The 17,014-nt window shown below is 50.0% G+C and overlaps 1 protein-coding gene across 1 annotated transcript in view; it reads right to left on the reverse strand.

Annotated features, from left to right (window-relative positions):
• Positions 1-8,488, reverse strand: part of TEKT5 (tektin 5) — a 35,448-nt gene extending 26,960 nt beyond the window's left edge. Inside the window, exons 1-4 of the mRNA XM_032392147.1 lie at positions 7,913-8,488; positions 5,293-5,376; positions 4,598-4,668; positions 296-439 (exon numbers count right to left, since the gene is read on the reverse strand). Of these exons, the coding sequence (XP_032248038.1) occupies positions 296-439; positions 4,598-4,668; positions 5,293-5,376; positions 7,913-8,488 (875 nt within the window). The remainder of the gene's footprint in view (positions 1-295; positions 440-4,597; positions 4,669-5,292; positions 5,377-7,912) is intronic.
• Positions 8,489-17,014: the final 8,526 nt, after the last annotated feature.

Consider the following 17,014-nt stretch of genomic DNA (forward strand, 5'->3'; position numbering starts at 1 on the left):
TGACAATACAGCTGATTAGCTCCCACTTCCTGGCTCATTTAAGCTGCTAAAACCTTCCCCTCCAGCCTTCTCCTGAAGACTGTGGCTCCCCCACAAATTTCCAGTAAATCCATCTTGTCTTAAGTTGGCTAGAATTGGATTCTGTGCCTTGCAACCAAGGATCCCCACTCACCCACTTGGCTTCTTACTTGACTGGTGCATGATGACCCTTTATGGTTCCTTGGCAGGAGCAGACCCAGAAGCCCTCACTCCCATCAGGTTGGCTAGAGATGGGGACCAAGAGCCCAGTACTTACGTGCCATCGACTTTCTCCATGCCGTGGAAGAAGCTGATGCAGTCTGACGTGTTCCTCAGATTAAAGCACTTCTCATCGATAAACTGGGCTGAGGTTTTGTCCTCGAGGTCCCTCTCCAGAGCATGCTGAGCATCTCGGTTATCGCTGTGTGGGGCAAGGATTTGTCTGGAGATTGTGCACTTACCCAGAGTCCCTCGCACAAGGTCACCCAGGAGGGTGGTGCAGAGCCATTGCTGAAAGCCAAGTCTCTGGACTCCCAGAAGGGTGCTCTGTCTACCCCCAGTGGTTTCTCCACCCTCTTCCCACTTTGATGCCCCCACTACATACCCACGACCTCCCCACACTTCTCCCTTCCCCGCCCCCCAATCCAAGTAGATCTGTTGTCATTCAGAACAGGGGTAGGCAAATATCTACCGCAAAGGGTCAAATACTAAATATTTTAGGCTTTGTGGGTCATATGGTCTCTGTTGCAACTACTCAACTAAGCAGGAAACAGTCTTGGATAATATGTAAGTGAATGGGCGTAGCTATGTCCCAATAAAACTTTACAGAAACAGGTGGTGGACCAGATATGGCCCTCCAGCTGTACTGGGCTGACCTGGTTTAGAAGATATGGATTCTCACTTTGAACAGAACCTGGTATTGAAACATGCCCTGGGCAGAGTCAGGCATTGAACGCAGTCAGGAGCTAGGCAGAGTCAGGAACTGGACAGAATCAGGGACTGGGCGGAGCCAAGGACTGGGCGGAGTCAGGGATGGGTGGAATCAGAGACTGGGGGGAGCCAGGGATTGGACAGTCAGGAACTGGACAGTCAGGGATAGGCGGAATCAGGGACGGGGCAGTATTTGTAAGTGGGCGGAGTCAATAACTGGGCGGAGCCAAAGATTGGACAGTCAGAGATGGGCGGAGTCAGGGACTGGGCGGAGTCAGGGACTGGGCGGAGCCAGGGATTGGAGAGTCAGGATGGCTGGAATCAGAGACTGGGCGGAGTGAGGGGCAGAGCAGAGGTGAGCAGAGCACAGTGGACAGGGCCAGTACTTGGGCCTGCAGGGCTGGTATCTTGGCTGGGAAGCTTAGACTTAAAAGCCACCGTGTGCCAAACTCCAGACCCTGGAGAACTACTTTCGTGATTCTTGCCATATTCTCAAAAGCACCTGCACTATAAGTTACTTACTACTTTTTAACAATCACTTTTAAAATATAAATAACTGTATTTTATTTTTTTTAAGATTTTGTTTATTTATTTGACAGAGAGATAGAGAGAGAGGACAAGCAGGCAGAGCGGCAGGCAAAGGGAGAGGGAGAAGCAGGCTCCCTGCTGAACAAGGAGCCCGATGTGGGGCTCAATCCCAGGACCCTGGGAACATGACCTGAGCCGAAGGCAGCCGCTTAACCGACTGAGGCACCCAGGTGCCCCTAGATAAGAGTATTTTTAAGGGGAAAATCTACATCGCTGTCTTTAAAGGACCATCAGTAGCACCTTCTGTTAAAAGGTCACTTCAAACATAAATACTAAGTAAACACTAACAGAATCCTAGCTAGAATCTGTTGGCTCCAGAAGGTTCTAAGCCTGAACCTTTCTGTGTCTGTCTTGATTGAAACAAGATTAGTCAGTGTTAAAGACACCTGAGCATCAACTGGGACCGTGTCCTTGAAGTTCTTCGAGGTGACAGGGAATAAAAAGGGAATAACCTTCACTAAGCCAGCTGATGTCCAGACACACCAACTAAAGTGAGCGGCACACATTTCACACGGGGCGGGGGGGGGGGGGGGGGCGCCCGCGCGCGGGGGGGGGGGGGGGGGGGGGGGGGGGTGGTGGTGCGCGCACACGTGTGTGTGTGTGTGTGTGTGTGTGTGTGTGATCTTTCTGTCTCTCTGCCTCATCTTTCTTGGTTTCTCTCTGTCTTAGGGACTTTGTGTTTCTTTCTGTCCCTCTCCCGTCTGCCTCTGTTCATCTTTTTGCCACTTTCTTTTTCTGCTATGGATACTGGATGTTGGTGAGGGATTTCAAACAGGCCAGAAGCAAGCAAGGTAAATCCTGATGGTGGGCTCCCACCTATCGGAATGCTCAGGGAGTCATGATGGGATAGGAGGAACCATCCTGAGGCCCCTGGGGCCTTCTGAATTGGCAGAGCCATGGAGAAATGGGGCCCTGTCCTGCCTAATGAACTGGAACATGAAGACCAGAATGTAGAAAAGAAACATGCCAGAGCATTAGAGGGGACCCAGGGCCTCAGAATCCCTGATTGGCTGGTCCAGCTTCCTGGCCCTTGCTAATCAGCCTGGAGAAAGAGGGGGCGGCCCCTGTCTCCCCTTCTTGGCCCATGACATAGAGTCCAACCAGTGCCAACGCTCACCCTGCTGTTGGCTTACGAGGAAAAACCCTGATATGGCTTCTGCCCAGGCTTTTCTACTTTGCTGGGGCTTCTGGTGAGATAGGGACACAGCTCTGCCCAGATGCAGGGAGGCCACCTGAGCAGGTCAGTGGTGGAGCCTCCCCACGGGGGCAATGGCACGCTGAGGCTCTCCCATTGAGGCTCTGGCTGGTTCCAGGTTAATCAGGGAGCCCTGGCAACACGAGCTGCTTCCTAAAGAAGACAGGCATCCTCTGGCAAGCGGGCCACTGCCCAAGGTCAAACAGCCTCTATCGAGGGTGGCTCGGGCTCTGTCCTGGCAAAGGGGAGGGACGCCTGTCCACAAGCTCACATTCTCTCCCCCCGACCCTCCCTGCCTCAGCTGCCTTCACCTCTTGGTGCCTATCTCCCTCGCTTTTCCTCTTGCTCTGTGTCTGTCCCTCTCCGTCTCTCCAGCTCTCCTTACTCTCCCACATCTTGCTCCATTGCTGGGGTTCCACGAGCCAGTCCCGTCTTGGGACGATTTCCCCTCCAGGGTCCAGCTCCCCAATTTCCGGTCTGGGATTCTGTTACTCTGCCAGCTCAAACTATCCCAGTTCCCAAAATCCAGCCCTCTGTCACCCCCACGCCGAGTTCTGCCATAGCCCCATGTCGACCACAAACAGAAAACCTCTCTTTCTTGCCCAAAATAGGCGATCATAAAAATAAGGGCAAGAAAAACACAACGAAGACATTTGCCTGCCAGAAACGCTCCCTTTGTTTTTTATATACAAGTATGTAAGGGTTTTTTTTTTTTTTTAAGCACATTAACTTACAGACAAACAGGAGGCAAACAAGAGTCCAAGCGGGGGGTGGACTTGTCAGCAATCAGGTCAGAGGTGCACACATGACAGAAGTCAGCCCTGCTTTCGGCCACTCACCGGTCCCCACACCACTGCTGTGTGTGCACCTCATTTCCGACACCTCCGCCTCTGCAGTCTGCCCGGACCTCACCCATAGACCGCGGGGAGCTTTTCAACACTGCCCTGGGTGATCCCGTCCCTGCTGCCCAGTCCTCAGTGGAGGCGAGGGGCTGCTCTGTGTGTGTTGGGAAGGCGGGTACGGCCAGCCCCCAGAGCCTGTCTGCAAGCGGCCTGATGCCTCAGCATCCCATCCAGATTACCCACATGCCCCACGCAGCCAGAAGGAGCAGCTGGGGCTAAGTGACCAGGCCTCCTCTTGCTCTCTGTGTCTGAGGAAATGAGAAGGAGAAACCAGCAGAGCAGCGTGCCCCATGAGAGCTAAAGGCCATGCCCAGCTCCAGCCTCAGGAGGGAAGGCTCTGTCCAGGGGAGCCGAGTGCCAAGGGCTTAGCTAGGGGCCCCAAGCCCTGTAAAACTCAGGCCTCCCTCTAATTATGCGGGGGAGCCTCCTGGCTTTTCATGATACCGGTTATGTCATCTTCCAAGAACAAAAAGCCGATTGCTTTTGAAGACTCAGGGCTCTAGGCGTCCACCAGCTCCCCTCTGGAGAGGCACTGGCCCCTCCTCTCCTTGATACCCAATGCCCCCTGCTCTCTGCCATCTCCCCAAGTTCGGAACTCACACGGGGAAGCTGCAGGCTAAGTGGGGGGGGGGGGGGGGCCCGGGGGGGCCCATTTCTTTTGCCAAGGCTCTACGTGCAAAAAAGAGCAGCCAGTGAAGTTCTGGGTCACGGAGACCTGGGGCGCACACGGGGAGACCGAGATCGGCCATGGCAGCCGCAGCACTGACTGACACCACTGACCTTGGCCGGCAAGGTCAAATCAGGATTTCGTTTTCTTCCCTGGAGAGCCGGTTGTTAAAACCCTTGCCAGCCCACCACTGACCGAAAGAACCACCGAGAGACGGGCAGCCCATCTACTTGCCCCCCGAAAACCGGGGAAACCCAAAACAGACCCCCGAGAAGGGTAAGAGGAAGCAGCTCTTACCGCATCTGGATATCAATTCTTTGAGCTAGTTTTCTCATCTGTTCTTGGCAACATTTTAGCAAATCTACTTCCTGCAATGAAAAATGTCAAAAAGAGCAGTGCCCCTTAGAAAGTCACTGCACCCCGGCCTCCCAGGCGAGTGACCCCACCCCTACCTCTCGCCACCCACCCTTGACTCCCCTCCCCCCCAAGGTGAAATGTCAAGGTGGGGTCCATTTCCTGCCTCATCCCACCTGATCCCCGGGCCAGACAGGTAAGGGTCAGCTCTGGGGGCTCCACATTCCTCATCTTACTTTCTTCCTTTTTTATACACTTCCTGGTTAGAAGAAAATTGAGCACCTACTATGCGCCAAGTGCTCATTTGTAGACTGTTTTATCATTACATTCAAAAATGCACATGAAATGGTCCAGTGTGTGACATACAGTAGGTGCTCCACAAACGCTATCTTTATTATTGTTATTATCGCTATTACTATGATGACGCCCATTTTGGAGATAAAAACTGAGGGTCCCATGACTTCACTTCTCCCTGTTCTCCATGCAGTGCAGGCCCCCAACAATGCTTTCTGAGCCCCGACTTTGCATGGGGTGACACGTCGCTTCTGCTCCTGGCAGGCAGCTCAGAAACCTCTGTGACCAGCTGGTCAGGAGGTTTCCTCCCTCAGGAGGCTGGGCAGACCCAGGAGGCATCTTACCCGGATAAGGTTTTTCTCCACATTGTCATGGACCAAATCGATCCCGATCCTTTTCTCTCGATGGTACAGACACTCCAGAGCAACCTGTAGGGAGCAGCCGGAAAGAGCGTGTTTCCCCTGCACCCGTATGCAGACCCTGACCGCAGGCGACTCACATCCATTTTTGCCGTGATCTGCTTTATCCCCAGGAAACCTGGATGCTCCATGTGGCCTCATCACTGTGCCTGTGGGTGGGCTTCACCTCCCCTTCCCCCTCCGTGGGGACCACGGCATGCCATGCTTGCCGATGGGTAGAATAAGGGGGCATATCTCCCAGGTTTGCCATGCGGATTAAGTCGGCTCGACAAATGTAAAGCACTCAGAATAAGCTCAATAAATATTACCTATGAATGTATGTGAAAGTCCCTTTTTGGAGATCTGTAAATGGGGTGGGGATGGGGCTTTGGAATGTGACCAGGGCCAAGTGGGACCCTGTCACACAGCCACGCACCTTGCAATGGTCGTGGGGCCATGAGCGGCGTGGAACAAAAGACGGGAGAAGGGGCTGCTCAGAGGAGCTCCTGCAAAGAGAGGCTGAGAAAGCTTGGTGATTGGGCCACGAGGCTATGATGTCACAAAGAGTAGCAAGAAGGAGAAGGAAGCAGGGGAGCACCACGTCTTGGTGCTGGGGTGCAAATGCATCTGGGAACTCAGGAGGGGAGAGGGGTTCACTGATTTCACAAGAATTTCCTGAGCCCCTTTTCTGACCACACCCCATCAAGGTGCTAGGGAGACCACAATCAGCCTGATCGGAGGGTCCCCACACTAACGGAGCTCTAAGAGACAGGAGAGAACACAAACAAGTAAACACACAAAGAGGTGCAATCATTTCTCATTGGGAGGAGGGCTTGGATGTGAATAGTCAGGGGGATGTAGGTGGGTGGGGAGCAACTGGTAGGGGGTTGGCCGGGAAGGACTTTGCTAAGGAGGTGACAGACCAAGACGTGAATTATCAGAAGCAGCAGAGACGAAGGGGAACAATGTGCCAGGAAGAGGGAACAGCAGGTGCAAAGGCCCTGAGGTAGGAGGAGTAGAGAGGAAGCCGCTGGAACTAGAGAAGGTGAGGCTGGAGTGGTGAGCAGGGCCTGGGCTGTGCAGGGGCTGGAGTGGGTGACAAGGAATTTGGATGTTAACAGGGTGCATTGAGGGGGGTTTTAGTGAGGGAGTGTGGAGACCAAGTTTCATATTTAAAATCGCCCCCTCTGGCTGGAAGATGGGTGGGAGGGGGGCGGGAGAGAGGAGGACAGGAAGGAGGCATCATCACTGTCCAGGAGGAGGGGGGCAGCCCTGGAGACAGGGAGAAGTAGAGCAGAGAGATCTCTGGTACCCCCCCCAAGCCACCACGTGACTGTCAGAGGAGCTGCACCAGTGACCAGACGGAGCTGGGTTTCCCAGACAGGCTGGAGGGGTGAGGAGAGCAGAAGAGGACAGCAATAGGTTTTGGATGTCGCCTCAGGTCCCCCTGCCCACTCTCCTCTCAGGGGAGAAACTTGGGGGGCAGAGGGACACAGTAGGAGTCCCCATAATGGCGGGGAGGGGCTGTGCCATGTCTCCTGAGGGATCTGGAAACGCAGGATGTTCCCTTCCAGAAAACTGACATATCCTGACACAGTTGGCACAGGGCGCCCTTTGCCCTGCCCCTATCTTCCTGCCTCAAATGAGATCAATATGTTCCTTGCACGTAGGAGCTTGCAATAGGAGGTATGAAATCTCCTCGCAAACAGGAGGACAAAAGCCACAAGCCGAGGACGGCAGAGCAGAAAGACAGGTGCCTGGGTCCCCTCCCCTCCAGCATCGAGTGGAGGCTGCAGCAGCCTGCTGTTTCCTTCTGGAATTCTCATCACGACTTGGCTGAGCTCGGCTGAGCCGCAGTCAGGTGTCCGTTACATGCCGCCAAAAGCAGCCCTAGCTAATCCGGGATATGACTGGAGACCAAGGAGCGTCGAGCATGTCCGCATCCAGATACGTATTCGTTTACTCAACAAATACTTACTGAGTGCCTACCATATGCCAAGCACTGTAGGAGGCTGGGAAGACATTCAGAACACTGACCCAGACAACGGGCGATTGGCCAACGGAGGACCAACACAGACACGCTGCCCCGCACAGCGGAGGATCCGTCTGGAACACGCTGGTGACAGAGCAGACAAAAACCCCCACCCTCGTGGCACTTAGATTCTAGCTCAGGCAGCAAAACAATAAATAAATACATGCATAAGTTAGAGAGTATGTTAGAAGGTGTTAAGGGCTATGGAGAAAAATACAGCAATTATTTTAAGTATATCCCTCTACAGAGCGCCCTGCGTGCATGCATCCACACGCACACACAGGCACGTGCGGAATGTCTGGATAAAACCTCTGCAGTTCTGATGTAACCCCAAGGAGAAAAGGAAATCCGGCTCAGTCTGAGGAACCCCGATTTGACTGGGATAATCCTGGGCTATAGGAACTGATCGCAGATGATGATGCAGCGCGAGCCGACCTGCAAAGTGCCCATGGCCTCGACCTTCCTTGGAGAGGAGCGGAGCGCCCAGGGCTGCCCTCCCAGCGGCTGCCATGCCCCCTCCTCACCCACACTCACCTGCAGCGGACAGTTGAGCTCCTCGGCCACACCCTCCAGCCGCCTCTTGACTGTCTCCAAGCTGCGGTTCTCGTTTAGGAGCCTCTCCAGCTCGTAGCCCAGCTCGGACTTCCAGAAGCCAATGTCAGACAGCCTCTGGCCCAGGTTCCGGCTGGTCCCCTCCTGCATCTGGCGGGTCAGCTGGTCCTTGTCCTGCATGAGCCGCATGGAGTCGCCGGTCAGCCGGCTGGCCCACAGCCGAGAGGCCTCAGCCCCGCGCATCTGCAGCTCATTGGACCTGTCCCAGTCGTGGGGGCTGTAGCGACAGAAGAGAGCGGAGCGGAGCGCAGGCAGGATGGTGGGCGGCCTCAGGGCGCTGCGGCACATCGCTCCCTCATCCATGCAGGTTTGGGCATTGGAGATCTTGTAGAAGAGGCTGGGTCTCCATGAGTTGAGGTAGCGGTACCCAGGCAGGTAATAGGGCTGGTAACATTCCTGGATCTCCGGGGCCGGCACGGCCGGGGGCAGGGCACTGAAGCCACAGGCTTTCTTGGGGCCACAATAACTGGCGGTCTGGGTGGTTCCAAGAAACTCCATCCTCCCCCATCAGCTGCCCTTGGGCAAAACTCTGAGGGGCCAAGGCACGGCAGGAAGGGGAAGGATCTTCTCTTAGGGATGGGCCGGACCTCTATGACTCGGCACTGTTGTCATAAAGCCTGGGGGAGTGGGGCTTTACTGGGGCCCTTGTTCATTTCAGGCCGGTTGGAGCCATATTGTCCCAATCGAAACGCACACAAAAAAGCAAAGTGAAGGGGAGTTTCTCAAGCCGCAGATTTGGAGGTGTAAGAAATGGCATTGATCTATTTTTCCCTAATAATCAGATCGGCCTCTCACGCCTAACTGTGCCTCTGGGAGAAAATGTGGTCCACTCCAGTAAACTCTGTCAGCCCAGGGACCATCTGGTCGAGGTTAGCTGTTTTCCTCCCCTCTTTGTCCCCAAGACGGCACCAACGTGGAGCGTCCAGGGCATGGAATACTCAGCAATAAATAATACTCAGCAATAAAAAGGGAATCTCAAATGGATTAAGCCAAGTAGAAGCCACTAGACTCAAAAGACCACATCCTGTAGGATTCCACTTAGATGGCATTCTGCAAAGACAGATCCACGTGGACAGAAGACAGACCAGGGGCCCCCAGGGGCTGGGGGTAGGGGAAGGTGGACTGACCACAAAGGAGCAAAGGAGCACGGGAAAACGCGGGGGCGGTGATAGCAGCATTCTCTGTCTTGACTGTGGTGGGGGTTACACAGCTCCACGTATTTGTCAAGACCCACAGAGCTGTCCACTAGAAAAGGTAAATTTTACTGTACATAAGTCGTATTTCAATACACCTTAACTCAGTTAACTCTACCAATGGTTTTACCCATCAAGAAACCTGCCCCCTCTTGGGCTGGTGGGAGCGGCAACGAGATCTCAAGGTTCAGAACGAGAGGGGTACTTGATGTGTGGGGCCTTTCCCCTTTCTGATATGGGAAAAAGAAGAACCTAACCCTCAAATAAGTGGTCCTTGTTAGTGAAGTGTGATGGTCAAGGGGAATTCTCTCCCTAATTACGACCGAAAACAGTGGCTATAGAGGACCAAGAAGAAGATAACATTAAGCACCTTCTGTATGTCTGATGTTTACATATACTCACTGAATTTCCACAGAGAACCTAGAACTAAGCCTTGACGCCCACCCCCATCTTATAGGGTGGGCTCTGGACCCCCTCCACATCTACAACGCTTTCTTTTGTAGGATCCTTTAAGATGAGACACCACACACGGGAAGTGGTTACACATCCAGGGCAGCCAAGAAATGGACCAAAAAGATTCAGGGTATGTTGGAAGCATGAAAGGTTCATGTCCAAAAATAACAATGTGACCAATATCTAAGGGTATAAAGTAAGATTTAGATTTTTCTCATCGCCCCTAGCTATGTCCAGTCTTCCTAGATATAACTACTATAATCAGATTTTTCTATTTTTTTCCAGAGATGGTGTATGCAGATACAAGCACATGCAAGCAGATTCTGGTTGAGTTGGGCTGGGGCAGGCCTGGAGATGCTGAATTTCTTACAAGTCCCCAGCGGACGCCAGTCCAGGGACCACACTTGGAAAAGTGAGACTCTGAAATAAGTTCTAGGAGGGAAAGGACCTTGTCTGGATTTTCGTTGTCATTGCATCCACGGCACTTGGTAGAATACCTGTAACATGGCAGGTGCACAATTGGGGTTTGTTGAATGAATGAAAAAAATGGATGAGTGGGTGGGTGGGTGGGTGGATGAATGAAGCAGCAGAACGTCAGAAGCTATTAAATGAGAAAGGTCAGTTGAGAACAGTTGGCTATAGCTCAACGGAAAAAGGAATGGTAAGCCTGCCCACCCAGTCCAAAAGACTCAAGGAATCAACTTCTAAAAATTTAGCAAGTGAAAAATACTAAAAGTAAGATCTTTGGAGTATAACTCTGACTTTTAGCAGCGCCTCGCCAAGGGAGGGGCCGTGGCATTTCCAAGGTTCATCCATGTCATAGCAGGTACTTTATTCCTTTTCGTGTCGGAATAATACTCCATTGTGTGATGAACTACTCTTGTGTTTCCATCCATCTGTGGATGGACGTTTGGACATTATGAATAATGCTGCTGTGAACATTCGTGTCCAAGTTTCCAATCCTCTTGAATACATATCAGGGAGGGGAACTGCTGGGTCCTGTGATAATTCTGTTTAAGATACTGTTGGGTTTTAATAAAATGTAAGTTTCTAATTAGCCAATTTTTATTGCTTATTCTCTATTGAACAGAGTATACGTAGAAGTTAATTCAGAGGACCCCTAGCCCCGGGGTTCAGTCAGGCCCAACACATGCAGGCTCCCTACACTCTGTTTTGAGAGTAGTTCCTAATGCTTGGGAATCAGTAGGCGCTCTCTTTGGGTGCAATTTTCGTCTCCAACCCCTTGGGGTGTTTTGCACCCCTGTGTTCAGACAGTAGACTCGAGATATACAAGGAGAGCCCAGATGGGAAGAAACCAGAACTTGGTTACTTCCCTATTCCGTCATTCTGTGTGACCGCTCGTGCCCAGAACGGACAACGGTGAAGGACAGCGTGACCTTCGAGGTGTGATATTTTTATTTGGAAAGTGGGCATTTTAGTTCATACATGAACTCTTTTCTAAACTCAGCGTCTTTGAAACTGAAAGGTAATCTCTGTATTTGTCCGTTGTATCCAAACTAACAGGAACGAAACTATCACCCGAAATACTGTTGTATAGAGGGCAGGGGTGTTAAAACAATTATCTACCTCAGCAGGCAAATACGTTAGAGATTAGAGAGACCTCTCATCCACCACAAGTATTTTTTTTTTTTCCAGTCTCTTTTAAAGCATGCGGATAGGAAAATGCATTCTCTTTCTGGAATCGGTTGGAAGTGGATGGGGAGAGGCACTTGAGTGAACCCCTTCCCCCCACCAGTGGGGCTCCCCATCATCTGCCAGGTCTGCCCCCCAAACTGGAGACACCACACCCAGCACTGAATATTCTACCACAATCTCTGCCTGCTCTTTCGAGATCGCTGCCTGACTCCCACGGGCCATGAAGTGGACGGCTTCTCGTCTGTGAATTTAATGGGAAGCCCAACAACCTATGGAAGAAAAGCATCTAGACTGTCTTACTCAGGTGATGGCTGGAGCAGCAGCGTCCCACAGAACTTTCTGCAGCCATCAAATCAAATCGGCAAGCATTCCTTGGGCGCCCCCTGTGGGTAGGCGGGGATCTTGCACCTGCACCTGCTTGGCAGCCAGAATTGGGGACTGGAGGTGGCTCCAAGTCGTGCTTAGAAAAACAGCAAAATAGGGACACACGCGGGGGGGGGGGGGCACAGAAAATCCGGAAAGAAGCTGCTTTCAACTCAGCATCTATGTCAGATTGTATCATTCAAAACCCAAACCTGCATTTCACAATAAAGCATGTTCCCCCCACTTTGAATTAAAGAAGGATATCTTTTGGGAGCTTAGAGCACCAGCCCTGGCTGGTGTCTAATAACCCAGCAATCTTTCTGGAAATCTCCCCGCAGATACATGCCTCCATAATGCTAAGTGCGTGCACACGGGGCCGTGTGTTCACTGCTGCATTGATCATAGCAACGAAGAAAGGCAGAACCAACTGCGGCCCCTCAATACGGGATGGCTAACATAAAGAGCCACAGTTTTTATGGCTTTTATGCTTTAATGCAGCATAAAAAGAAGATGGACCTGTAGTTGTTGATAAGAATTAATTTATAAAATATAAGTGAAGAAAAGCAAGATACAAGACAGTTTACACGGTATGATATATATATGTAACTTGTACACACGGAAATACTTCCAGAAGGATACACAGGAACCAGCGTTAGGGTGATTACCCTTAGGGGGGACAAGAGTGGAATTGAGGGGTGAGAGACACAGAGGGAGGCTTTTACTTTTTGGTTAAGCCTTCCAAAAAAAAAAAAATATATATATATATATATATATACACACACATTTGCAAGATTTTATTTTAATGTATACATAGTACGTATTTCACATACGCTCATGTATATAGTATAGACAGTCTAGTGGGTATTATATATATCTTCCACACTTATACCCTAGTAGGACTTCCACTTCTGGCTAAGATTGGATAATAGAGATTGGCTCTACCCTCCCAACTGAAACAATTCAAAAACACTCAAAATATATAAAGCAATGATTTCAAAGTCACTGGACATCAGGCCATGAAGGAGAGTCATCTCTAAGGGACGAGAAACAAACGAAGCAAGTCATACAATTACCCCAGCTCACTGCCTGGACAAAGCTTCCAGGCCTCGGCGCAGGGACGGGGAGCTCCTTGAGTTGAGGAGACAGGGCTGGGAATGCGGGACACCAGTGTGGCTAGGGTCTGAAGGACAGAGCGCCAGAGAGGAGAGGGCTACCCAAAGTGAGCTCTGGAGATATGCAGAGGGTCCCTCTTAGCAGAGCATCACTGGGGCTGGTACATGAAGACACCACCCTGGGCTAGGGAGGAATCATCCCGAAGGGTTAGAGGGAACAATCCCCAGAGCTCCCACGGGGCTGGGAATAGCTCTCCATCCCACCAACCACAGTAGACAATTTCATAATTTGGGCAGCATCAAGTCCAATACTCAGAAGGGTCTTTGCCTCGGGGTTAGGGCAAAATTAGCCCCGGATGTAATGCCTCTCTGGTCCCGTCTAGTGAAGCTGAAAAGCCTGATCTCAAAAGATAAAAAAATGTTTCCAGTCAATTAGCCCTGCCCCCAGAGAAAAGATCAAGAATAACGGTGAAAAGAGAAAAATTTTCAGCACTCAGTAAGGTAAAATTCACAGTGCCTAGCATCTAATAAAAATTACCAGGCAGGCAAAGCAGCAGGAAAATATGAACTCAAGAAGCTAGACCACAAATAGGACACAGTGAGCAGAGACATGGCAGATACACACACACACACACACACACACACACACACACACACACACAACTGAATTGAACATTGGAAGATGGAACGACAAAGTCTGAGATGAAAAATACACAAGATGGGATTACAGGGGTGTTTCCTTCAGCCAGGGCTGCCATAAAGTACCACAGACTGGGGGGCTTATAAACAATAAACATGTATTTTAAAAAAGATTTTATTTATTTATTTGAGAGAGAGAGAGCACAAGTGTGGGGGAGAGGGAGAGAGACAAGCAGACCGTCCACTGAGCGGAGCTCAATCCCGGGACCCTGAGATCATGACCTGAGCTGAAGCCAGATCAAGCTTGACTGACTGAGCCACCCAGGCGCCCCCAGAAACATATTTCTCACAGTTCTGGAGGCTGGAAGTCCGAGATCAGGGTGCCAGTGTGGTGGGCTCTGGTGAGATTCTCTTGCTGGCTGATAGACGGCCACCTTCACCTTCTCTGTGTCCCCACATGGCCTTTCCTCTTGTGGAGAAAGGGAGCTCTCTGGTGTCTCTTCTTCTAAGGGCACTAATCCCAACACGAGGCCCCATGTCACGACCACCCTCATCACCTGCCCAAGGCCCTCCTCCTAATGCCATCACATGGGGAGTCCAGGTTTCGACAGACGAACTGGGGGTCGGGGTGGGGGTACAAACATTCAGCCCATAACGACGCAGGCTGGGACAATGAAGAAGAAAAAATCAGTGAAGTTGAAGATGCAGTAATAGAAAGCCTCCAAAAAGAAACAGAAGACCGAAAAAAAAAAAAAAAAGAACTATAAAATCTTGCTGAGAGAAATGTAGAAGGACCTAAATAGAAAGCTACATTATGTGTGTGGACCGGAAACCTCAACAGTGCTAAGAAGCCACTTCTTCCCCAATTGAAGGTTAGAGTCAAAGCAAACCCCAATGAACATCCCAGCAGGCTCTTGCCCCCTCCCCACCCCGGGTAGAAACTAGTAAACTGGTTCTAAAATTTAAATGCAAATTCAAAGGACCTAAAATGGCCAAAAACAACTTTGAAAAGCAAAAAAGTAGGAGGATTTAGGCTTTCTGACTTCGAGGCTTATTATAAAGCTACAGTATGGTATCGGCACAAAGATAGACAAGGATCAATAGCATAGCACAGACTTCCAAGAGATCAATGCAGAATAAAGAATCTGGAAATATACCCACATATTCACAGTCAACTGATTTTCAACAAAGGCACAGTTAATTCCGTGGGGAAAGGATAGTCTTCTCAACAAACGGTGCTGGAACAATTGGATATCTATAGATTAAAAAAATGAATTTCAACCCACACCTTGCACCATATACCAAAATTACATACAAGAACTAACTCCAAATGGGCCACCGACCTAAACATAAAGTCTGAAACTCTAAAGATTCTAGAAAGAAACAGAAAATCTTTGTGACCTTCTGTTCAGCAAAGATTTCTCCGAAGTGATGTTAAAAACACAACCCGTAGGAGAAAAAAAGAACAAACGGGGCCTTGTTGGAATTAAGAACGGCTCTTCAAAAGGCATTTTTTAAGAGAATGAAAAGACAAGCCACAGACTAGGAGGAAATATTTGCCAAACATATAATTAATTGATGAAGGACTTGTATCCAGAAAATACAGTATTCTTGAAGCGCAATATAAAACAACCAAAAATGTTTTTAAATGGGCTTAGGATCTGAGCAGACATTTCGGGGAAGAAGCTATGCTAACGGCAAATGAGCACGTGAAAAGCCGTTCGATATAATTACACACTAGGGAAATGCAAATTAAAGCCACCATAAGATACGACTGTGCACCTACGGGAATGCCAATGTGTTTAATCCTCCCAACAACGAACACTTCGAGGTGGTTAATATTATTATTGCTATTTTACGGAAGAAGAAGATGAAGCATGAAGAAAAGATGTGAAAGCTGGTAAACAGGGAACTGGGATTCGAATGCAGACACCTGGCCTTCAAGAATCCTCGTTCTTAACCAACACAAGTAGGCTTCCCTATATGTAATTGGTCTGAACCTTATTTTTTTATTCATTTTTATGTTGTGTATATTGATAGCTCTTTGTTAGATATTTTTGCTGGATCCTAGGGAAGAGGTAGAAAATTCTCTACACTAAACTTAATTTTTCGGGCTTTTCCTGAGTACTTTGATCATAGGTGGGGGGAGAGCGCCACCTACTGGTAAAATACGGATTTGCAGGCACCTCAAAAGTGTGTTTTCTCCACCTTCAGGGGTTTAAAATGCTCTCGTCCTGCTGAATCAGCATCTAAATGTTTAACCAGCTTGCCCCAGGTGCTGGTCTTGTTTCACCCACTAACCTGCCAGGTGATTTTGAGCAACTTTCCCCGTTTAGGCCTCTGTTTGTAAACAGGGTGCAGGATTTCACCTCTGCAGCTCTCCCCTACAGCCCTGAGTTTACTTAAACACAAGCCTGTATTGGATCTTTGCTCTCTGGATGTTCTGTGCTTGGTGCTTTCCACGAATTACAGTTTTGCCCTCACAGAGGGGTGGGGGGAAATGCCTTTATCACCCCCATTTTACAGATGAGCAAACCGAGCCACAGATGGGAAGGCACCGGTCCAATAGTATTCAGCTCATGAGAATTGGAGTCAGGATTTGAACAGGACCTCCGACTTCAGAGGCTGTAAAGCCATGGGTCATCTGCCCTCACCCATCTCACACATCCCCACCCCGGGGAGTCTGGAGGGCCATCACGACTGACCCCGGAGGGTTTTTATTTTATTTTTTAATTTTGACTGTTTTATTGTTGTGTAAATATGTGTTAATTTCACATTCAAAGTCATTTTAAAGGACCCTGAGGGCTTTTAAAACATGCTGTGATGCTGTAATTTATAATAAACACGTGTTTGGTCTTCTTCCCCTTATTGACACAGAGCTCCTAAAACCCAGGCAATTTCCAAAGAGAGTGATTAAGGTGTCTCTTGTTATGTTAATGAGGTGACTTTAGGGCCTCCGGGTCAGACCGGGGCCAGTTGCCAGGGAACCAACCCTGTGATTGGAGGGTTGGAACTTTGAGTACCCCCACCCCCCAACCTCCGAGGGGCTGGAAGTTGAGCCAATCACCAACGGCCAATGACTCAATCAAGCCTGCCCTTTTAATGAAGCCTCCGCAATATCCAAAAGGACAGAGTTTGGAGAGCTTCCAGTTTGGTGGACGTATGGGAGTTTGGGGAGAGTCCTTCCTAGTGAGGGCATGGGAGCCCTGCACTCTCTCCCCGTAACCTTGCCCTAAGCATCTCTTCCTCCTGGCTGTTTCGGAATTCTATCCTTTTACAGCAAGAACAGTCATCTGGTAAGTGAAAAGTTTTTCTGAGTTCTGTGGGTCGCTCTAGCAAATTAATAGAATCCAAACGGGGAGAAGGTCATGGAAAACTGATCTGTAGCTAGTCGGCCAGAAAACAATCTGAATTTTGATGGGCGTCTGCGTTCCAAGGAGGGGTGGGTGTCATTGGAACCCCCAAACTACAGCCGGGCAGTGAGAAGGACAGGTGACAACCTGGATTTGCAACTGACTTACGAAGTGGGGGGGGAGGGGAGTCCGGGGGGGCAGTCTTGTAAAACTATGCCCGTAATCTGTGGATTTGAATGCTATTTCCAGGTGAAT

The sequence above is a fragment of the Phoca vitulina genome, unplaced genomic scaffold (assembly GCF_004348235.1).
Source record: "Phoca vitulina isolate PV1807 unplaced genomic scaffold, GSC_HSeal_1.0 scaffold66, whole genome shotgun sequence".
Classification (NCBI taxonomy): Eukaryota; Metazoa; Chordata; class Mammalia; order Carnivora; family Phocidae; genus Phoca; species Phoca vitulina.